This window comes from Chenopodium quinoa, unplaced genomic scaffold (genome assembly GCF_001683475.1).
Source record: "Chenopodium quinoa cultivar QQ74 unplaced genomic scaffold, ASM168347v1, whole genome shotgun sequence".
NCBI classification, from domain to species: domain Eukaryota; kingdom Viridiplantae; phylum Streptophyta; class Magnoliopsida; order Caryophyllales; family Amaranthaceae; genus Chenopodium; species Chenopodium quinoa.
Window position 1 is genome coordinate 2497533 of NW_018743206.1, and position 8718 is coordinate 2506250.

Here is an 8718-nt window from a genome sequence, read left to right on the forward strand (position 1 = left end):
AAAGGCGAGATGATGAGTTTAATGTGGGTGATAAAGTCTTTTTAAAAGTCTCACCTACGAAGGGAGTGACGAGATTTGGAAAAAAGGGCAAATTGAGTGCCAAGTATGTGGATCCCTATGAAATTCTGCAACGTGTAGACACGGTTGCTTACAAATTGGCATTACCTACGAAATCTAAGAACTATATCAATACCAACAAAGCTTAAATGGTTATAATTGACACGAAAGTACATAGGTAAGCATCGAATACAAGTCTTAATTACTCCATAATAATTTTAATTACTAAGCAAAGTTAACTAACCCTAGACGTGATGTTTTAGAGAAAATCTCGATCCAAAGTGTCTTGTGCCTATTTCGACTTTAAGTGACTCTTATTGATATCTTTTAAAGTGCTAATCTTCATATAATTTAGGTATTGGTGTATGGACTGAGAACTATATCAATACCAACAAAACTTAAATGGTTATAATTGACACGAAATTACATAGGTAAGCATCGAATACAAGTCTTAATTACTCCATACTAATTTTAATTACTAAGCAAAGTTAACTAACCCTAGACGTGATGTTTTAGAGAAAATCTCGATCCAAAGTGTCTTGTGCCTATTTCGACTTTAAGTGACTCTTATTGATATCTTTTAAAGTGCTAATCTTCATATAATTTAGGTATTGGTGTATGGACTGAGAACTATATCAATACCAACAAAACTTAAATGGTTATAATTGACACGAAATTACATAGGTAAGCATCGAATACAAGTCTTAATTACTCCATACTAATTTTAATTACTAAGCAAAGTTAACTAACCCTAGACGTGATGTTTTAGAGAAAATCTCGATCCAAAGTGTCTTGTGCCTATTTCGACTTTAAGTGACTCTTATTGATATCTTTTAAAGTGCTAATCTTCATATAATTTAGGTATTGGTGTATGGACTGAGAACTATATCAATACCAACAAAACTTAAATGGTTATAATTGACACGAAATTACATAGGTAAGCATCGAATACAAGTCTTAATTACTCCATACTAATTTTAATTACTAAGCAAAGTTAACTAACCTTAGATATTTTGTACTTTCAATAAACAATGGTACCATCTTAAGGGTAAACTATAATAGCTCCAAATTGAACCAAAAATCTTATTCCCAAAGTAATTTGGCCATTGGGGAATGAGTGAATAGTAACATAAGAACATCAATATCAATCTGAACCCATAAGATATTCCTACTTTCTCCATTTCAATCTCCACATACTTTCTTGTGTTTCAACCAACAATCAAATATAACCAATTTCCCCACTTCTAAAAATCAAATTCATCTCACCAAAATAAAATGACAATCCTAAATTATGTGACAATATATTCAAGCGCAACACCAATGTCACAAGACTCACCAACACCATCATCACCCAACACTATACCATCAACTCCGCCGGCGCGGCCGCCTACCAAAATCTTACTTCCGAACAAGAAGCCAATTAAATGGAGCACCGGCGTTGCGCCGGGTGAATACGGTGGCCCGCCCACCACCACCAAGCTCCGGAAGTATTGGGGCGGAGAAAAGGAAGATCCTATTACATCATCTGACTTAATTTGGAACAGAGATTTTATGCCTCAGATGGAAAAGCTTGTTCAAGATCAATCTCAAGCTGATGATTCTTCTTTATTTCCTTCTCCTCCTATTGAGGTAATTTACTTGATTAGTAGTATTACTTTGTTGATTGAATTTAAATGGGAAGTAATTAATAAAGTCATCGTTCTGAAATTGGTGGTATTGAAATCTATTGATTTCTTAATCAGCAATAAATATGGTTTGAGTAGTTTAGGTGTTGTTTGGCATATGACAATGCTTTTGATTTATGGTTTAAGGAGTATTACGGTTTATTTTCTGAATTTTTAAAACAAGAAAGTTTATAGTGATATGAAACGTGCCCTTAGTTTGTGATCGGGTTTTGGGATTTGAGATAAGGTTAGGGAGATGACGGGGGGACTCGGGGTTCTTGTTTTTGAAGAAAGGTGATGTTGTTGTAAGCTTTACGAATCGTATTGAAATGGACCATAAGTGTGGTCATTCCGTCATTGAGAGTTCGCTCCACAATTTCACGTCTTTTTAAGTCCAACTGAACATTTGGACCATGGAATTAATTTACTAGAGTGATAGGGTTTTTAGGGGGCAAAAACTCAAAAATGATAGTATAATTTAGTCTTCTTAATCTTAATGGCTCGACGTAATTAACTAATCAAGATAACTAAATATAAACTGGGATACAATATGAGTGACTTTGGTTTGTGCTTGGACTATCCCATCCATATTTTTGGTTCGATTTATGTGGAGAGCGAATTGGACCTAATCACCGCCCTAAACGTAGCCTAGCTCCATCCTAGGACTTGATTTAGTATGGTTTGACTAAAATATCTCATGAATGATTAGACTTATTTTGGATATGACTTGCCCTAAACCTTAAATTTATTGGCCTTCTATTCAATGATATATGTTGTTTGATGTAAGATTTTCTTTCCACTCTCCTTATATAATGATACCTATAAATTTGAGCTTTTTGGCCTTATAAATTATCGCACATTACCGTACCAAAACAACATTTCTCACATGATGTACTTCATTAGTTAATTAAATCAAAAATAAAATACAAATATTGAGAGTGGTATTAATTAATGGTCAATTAAACGGACAGTTACGGAGTACAATTTAAGGAGCCATCATTTTCCAATCAAAAATCGGAGCGTCTGTATATGAGCCGTTTAACATCCAACGGCCCACATTCATATAGGAGCGGACTTATAACGTTTGAATCCCTTCTCCAACGGTCGAAAATATTATAAACCTCAACGCAATTTTCTATCTTCTTCATCAAAATTTCTCTTAATTCCCAATTCATCTTTTCAAGAATCACATCAAATTCACATCTCTCTTTCTTTCTCTCTCTTCAAATTCTTTGTAAATCTTCAAATTCGAAATCGAAAATGAACGTTTTACAGCAATACCCAGAAACAATGAACTCACAAGATCTTCAAATATGGAATAATGCAGCATTTGATAACGGAGAATCAGAAAATTCTGCAAATGTGAAGTTTTCTTGGTCAGGTTTGAATCCATTATCATCAATCAATCTTTCTCAATCGATCGGATCCGATTCGACTAAAGAGAATCGGACCCCTTTAATGGCGGAATCCCCAGTTTCTTTGAAATCTTTATCTGAGGGTAAGCCTTTGCAAGATAACATAGTAATTAGAAATGCTCAAAACATCCCAATTTGTAAGATGGGTGTTTTAGAAAAGGGGAATCAACTCGAGGAAAAGGATATCGATTTCGAGATTGAGGAGATTGAGAAGGAGATTAATCGGTTGTCGTCGAGGTTAGAGTCGCTTCGTATCGAAAAGGCAAAACAAAATGCCAAGATGATGGAGAAAAAAGGGAGAATTGTTGCTGCTAAGTTCATGGATCCGCCAAAACAGAGTACTAGAAGCTCTAATGAACAGAACAAGTTTGAAGATTCAATGAGTTTGAGTGCTAAATTGAAGACACCGAGAAGGGGGTTAAGTATGGGGCCGGCAGAGATTATGAGGAGTGTGAGAAGGGGCATTAGTCTCGGGCCGGTGGAAATTTACTTGGGGACGAAGTTGAAGCATTTTGGAAAGCAAGATGCTATCACCCCTGGTCAGCAGAGTGCAAACAGGAGAAAATCTTGTTATTGGAAGTTACATGATGTTGATGAGTTGAGGGTTACTAAAGAGAGAGGGAAAAGTATGAGCTTAAGCCCAAAAGCTCGGTCGACAACTGCTGTTAAAGCACAAGTGCCAAAGCCTGCTGCAACTACAATTGGGTCTAAGAAGACAGCAAAGAAAGAAGATGCTGTTATTTCTTCAATTCAACCAAAGAAGCTGTTTGCTAAAGATGGTGAGAAATCGGGTCCGGCCAAGAAGCCAATTAAGAGTGGTAGAGTGGTTCCTAGTAGGTATAATCAGGTCTCAAATGGGGGGAATTCGGCGGTGAAAGAACTTAGGAAGAGGTCATTGTCTGAAAATGAAGAGGATTATAATAGGTCTGATAAGAAACGTGTTTCGTTAACAGAAAAAACTTCAGGAGGAGAGCAATTAGCAACAGAAAGTAGAGTGAAAAAGCGGTGGGAAATTCCTAGTGATGTGGTAATTCAAACAAATGTTGATCACAAGACTCCTTCGTCCGTGTCGAAAATGGTTGATATGGTTCCGAAAATTAAGAATCTGCGTTGCAAAAACGAGAGTCCTAGAGACTCCGGCCCAGCAAAAAGGGTAGCTGAGTTAGTTGGTAGGAAATCCTTCTTCAGTACTGAGGATGGGGTTGATGAGGAAGCTGAAGAGTCTGTTTGTCAGGCTCTGAGTTTTGCTGAAGAGCAGGTCGTCCAAGAGTGTCCGAAAATTAGGATTATTCGACATGTTAATGAGAGTCCGCGAGATTCAGGTGCTGTGAAAAGAGTGTCTCAATTAGTTGGAAGGAAGTCATTCTTCCACAATGATGAAGATGAGATGCCAGTGTTTAGTTTCGAAGAGGATGATAGTGATGAAAATTGAAACAATGGAGATAGAATAAACTTTTTTATCTAATCATTTTGTTTGAATTTAGATGTCATTGTTGATATATATAAGCAGTAGCAAGCTTGTGCTTAGTGCTTACCTCTAATCAGTTTTACTTGTCTACTGCTGTTGTAGTTTGGCTTATCTTGGGTTATGAGAGTAGAATGATATTGGATTATGTGCTTGGAAGTTGGAAGTAAGCTTGCTTTTGCTGCTTGCAACTCAGTTGTAAAATGAATTGTGTGAATTTTTGGTCAAATAAATATTTTTTGTTGGTGAAGTGGGCATATAATTTGTTGGCTTATGTCACTTGGTTAATTGATTTGTCTAATGTTTCTACGTTAGTTAAGTTCTTAAGCTTTTGTTACTTGAAATTATCTGCTTAATCTAGCATTGCTAGTGAAAGCTTTTATGTTTCTTTCAACTGGTGAAACTAGATGTCACCAGTCTTGGTACAATTAGGAACAGACCTTTTGTTGCCCTGCAGTCACCTTATTTAGTCAGTTTTTCAAATACCGGACTCAAAATCGCCCAATATTTGCATGTATCCACTCCAACTCATTCTACAGCTATAATAAAACTACGCAAAATGAGATTATTTTTCATGTATATTTAGTACTGCTGCTGACTAGTATCATGAAAACAATTACATAACTGCTGATTCTTGAACAGGAGTCCTCTGGATTTCTAAGCCTGAATAGAGTCATGAGTCTTGACAGGTATGCTATGCCTCGCAGCAATTCTTCAATCTTTATATGAGTTCTGCTTAGCCAATATTGATGGGTAAGGATACTGACTTCTGGTGAATGTGTTACAGTTTAGAAGTTGATCTCAGCACTTCTCTTAAAGCAACTCCAAAACCAGCAGTAGAACAGTCAACTGCAAAAGCCAAAGTATGCTTATTGACATTAAATATTACTGTTTACCTTCTTAAAATCACTGCTTACATAGATCGCCATATGACCCCATCACCAGAATACGCAAGTCCCTACTCAAAGATGGAAACTGGCACCCACTAAGCGAGAGCAGGAGAAATGGGATAAAGCAACTAAGGCTGCAACTGGAGGCAGTGTAAGTGTCACTTGTCTGACCTAATTGTTCTGCATTATTGTTCCAGATACCATTGATATCCTTAATAATTCATAGACTATGTTAATGTGTGGAGTGCTTAACTTTTCATTGTGTTGTAGGATGTGATGCTTCGTGAAATAAGGCAGCCTCGGGGGGATCCAGAAGTTCTAGCTGCCCAATCAAGAGAGCAGTATTATAAGGTTGAGTTGTTACAGCTTAGTTTCACTTGTTGACTAGACCTGTCACATTGCGGTTCCCTATCAGTAAATCTTTTTTTCTTTGCTTTCATGCTTCTGGTGACATTATGAGTTCCTCACTGAAGCTATCACTTCTGCAGTTGAAGAACAAACTGCAACTGCTAACAGTGGGAATTGGTTGTGTTGGATTAGTTTCATCTTATGTTTCTTACTCTCCAGAAATCGCTCTAAGGTTAAGTATCATTTAGTTTTAAACTCCAATCTCTGTCCTTTAGTGGTTACTTTGTGGTGATAAAGGCTGGGATCAGTCGAGCACAAAGATATTGAGGCCTTTAACTATCCGCCCGGGGGGGGGGGGGGGGTGTGTGGGGGTGTGGTATGTGGGGTTGGTACACATTAATGCTCAAACAATATGGACAGTTAACTGATTGTGACATGAACTTCCATGATTTGATATACTATGTGCTAGAATTTATCCTCTCGGTGATTATTTCAAAAAATCACGTTATTCACAGCCATACATTGCAGCTGAAAATACTTTCCGTAGAATTGTAATGCTACATTTTTACATTCGCAATATTCTGCTATGTTTTGCATTAGAGGAAGTTCCAGCCCTCCTGGCCTCCCGGGTCAAGTCCAATTGTGACTTATGTGATGCTGGCTTCATGGGTTAACTGAACTTTAGATGTGAAGAACCACTGCTAAATTGTTTATATTTTTTTACTTTCAATTACCACTGCTGAGGTTCAACTCTTGGTTTTATAAGTATCTTCTCGAGTAAATTAGGGCTTCAAAATCCCCTTCAAAAACTCTTGAAATCCTTCGATATAAGATGCCTAAAATTTTAATTGGCTTATTGATATCCCTTAATAACTTACAGTTTTGGTGCTGGATTCCTTGGATCATTGGCCTACATACGGATGCTTGGCAACAGTGTAGACTCCATGGCCTCTTCAGGATCTAGGAAAATGATCAAGTATGTGATGCTTTTCTTCTCCAATTTGCCAGCTTTTATTTTTGTTCTGTAGCCCTACATTGCTGTGACTTTTCATGCCTCTACATGATGAAGTCTTCAGACAATCTAAGTGCTTCACTTATGATTTTGGATCTCTGTACTTACTTTTGATGTTCCATTTGAGCATTCAATAACAGGCTAACAGCTATAAATCAGTTATCTGCTTGTAGTACCTTTTGGCTGTAGGCATATTAAAAGGGTAAACAAGTCCAAATTTTTTGTTTTAAAGTTGTAAGGGTGCAGAATGACATAATTTTAAAATTTCAACTATACCAAAAAAATTTGTCCGAGGGAGCCTGTCCCTCAAATATAGACAAAGAGAATTTCAAGATACAGAAATAATAATTTTTATAATACAATCAGACAAACACAATAAGAGGGGAAAGGAGTCATTCTTATCAAAAAGTAATAGGTTTGCATCATTGGGCCTTGATAACACATATTTCTAGTAGATGTTGTGTCCAATGTCCGATATTCAGATGCCAACAATCTGATATCTGCATCTCTCTTCAGTTTTGAGCCCCTAAATATCACTTTTGCATTCCCTACTATTGGCTGTGAAGGGTAGTCCAGTAAGAGGCAGCAATTAGAAACTGATGATTAGCAAATTTTTAATCATAAAACCATCCATGTGATACAAAAGTTGTCCTCATTCTGTCAGTTTATACTACAAATTATCTTCCTTCTGCTCTCATTTTAATAACTATGAATCTATATTATCTGTTTTCCATCTATCATTTGCTTGCAGGGCAGCAGTTGGGCAACCTAGGCTATTGGTTCCAGTTGTGTTAGTCATGATCTATAATCGTTGGAATGGGTAAGTAATAGTCCGTATATGCTTGTGATGTACTGATGTGATAGTGAATGCAACAGGATTATAGTTCCTCCAACAATTATTTTTCCAATTGGTTGCAGGATTGCAGTTCCTCAATATGGACTTATGCACTTGGACTTGATACCAATGCTAGTAGGGTTCTTCACCTACAAAATTGCTACTTTTGTCCAAGCCATTGAGGAAGCGCTGACTATTGTGGGGAAGAACTCAGAGTCGGAGAGTTGAGCTATATTTAGCACACTAGATTTGCAGTATTAATTTTTCAGGTTATTGAGATATCCTTCCACTCTTTTTGATTTGCAAACTTTAGCTTTGCCTATTTATACAAGTTCAAAACCAAACGCAATAATCTTTTTTGATGCTTAATTTGAATTTGCCTTGTTCGAGTATTGTTTTACCATAAAAATGTGAATTCGTTTTTGTGGCAAATGTCGGTCCTAATTCAATAACTTGCATTTTCCTTGATGGCTTCCAGATTAAAAACAGCAGATTGGAGGGCATTCTCGTTAATCATGAAACATCCACAAGTACGCAACTACAGCACTGATAGTATGAAAAATCCAGTTATTACATTAATTATAATGTAAGGATGTTTGATGTAATGCAGTAAACTTTGTGGAAAGAATGAATAGATTGGTGACAGAAGCCTGCACTCAAAACAACTTCATACATTCCCATCCCCATCACCCCCCCCCCCACCCCCACCTCCCCCTCCCCCAACACACATGAACAATAGCTCAAGAAATCATTGCAACTAAAAAAATTGGGATTATGTATTGAAAATGCCCTTAAAGATTTGTTCAAACCATTTTAGAAGGTCGTGGGGCAACCTCACCCATGGCTGAAGGTCACCGAGATCATTGGAACCCATTCCTTTGGCCATGGCCCAATAACATAGGAGGTGTGTGGATGAGATTATTAGATAACAGATGTTGAAAAGAAAGGATGAGCGATCCACAACTTTGACCCTTAATACCTTCAATTGTATGTGTGTTATAAAAAGTTGATATTATATGATTATACATTATG

The 8718-nt window shown here is 37.0% G+C and overlaps 2 protein-coding genes across 2 annotated transcripts; both read left to right on the forward strand.

Annotated features, from left to right (window-relative positions):
- Positions 1 to 1151: 1151 nt before the first annotated feature.
- On the forward strand, positions 1152 to 8348 carry LOC110734060. The gene is made up of 10 exons (XM_021914124.1): positions 1152 to 1686; positions 5244 to 5290; positions 5389 to 5464; positions 5547 to 5642; positions 5762 to 5842; positions 5980 to 6071; positions 6720 to 6815; positions 7603 to 7671; positions 7770 to 7955; positions 8165 to 8348. Exons 1-9 carry the CDS (start codon positions 1333 to 1335, stop codon positions 7912 to 7914), a joined length of 1056 nt encoding a protein of 351 aa, XP_021769816.1. The 5' UTR covers positions 1152 to 1332; the 3' UTR covers positions 7915 to 7955; positions 8165 to 8348.
- On the forward strand, positions 1738 to 4896 carry LOC110734059. The gene has a single exon (XM_021914123.1). It carries the CDS (start codon positions 2982 to 2984, stop codon positions 4566 to 4568), a length of 1587 nt encoding a protein of 528 aa, XP_021769815.1. The 5' UTR covers positions 1738 to 2981; the 3' UTR covers positions 4569 to 4896.
- Positions 8349 to 8718: the final 370 nt, after the last annotated feature.

Coding starts and splice junctions, on each gene's coding strand:
- LOC110734060 (XM_021914124.1), top strand. CDS start 1,333: ATGACAATCCTAAATTATGTGACAATATATTCAAGCGCAACACCAATG. Junction 5,291..5,388: donor AGAGTCATGAGTCTTGACAG/GTATGCTATGCC, acceptor AATGTGTTACAG/TTTAGAAGTTGATCTCAGCA. Junction 5,465..5,546: donor AGTCAACTGCAAAAGCCAAA/GTATGCTTATTG, acceptor CCCCATCACCAG/AATACGCAAGTCCCTACTCA.
- LOC110734059 (XM_021914123.1), top strand. CDS start 2,982: ATGAACGTTTTACAGCAATACCCAGAAACAATGAACTCACAAGATCTT.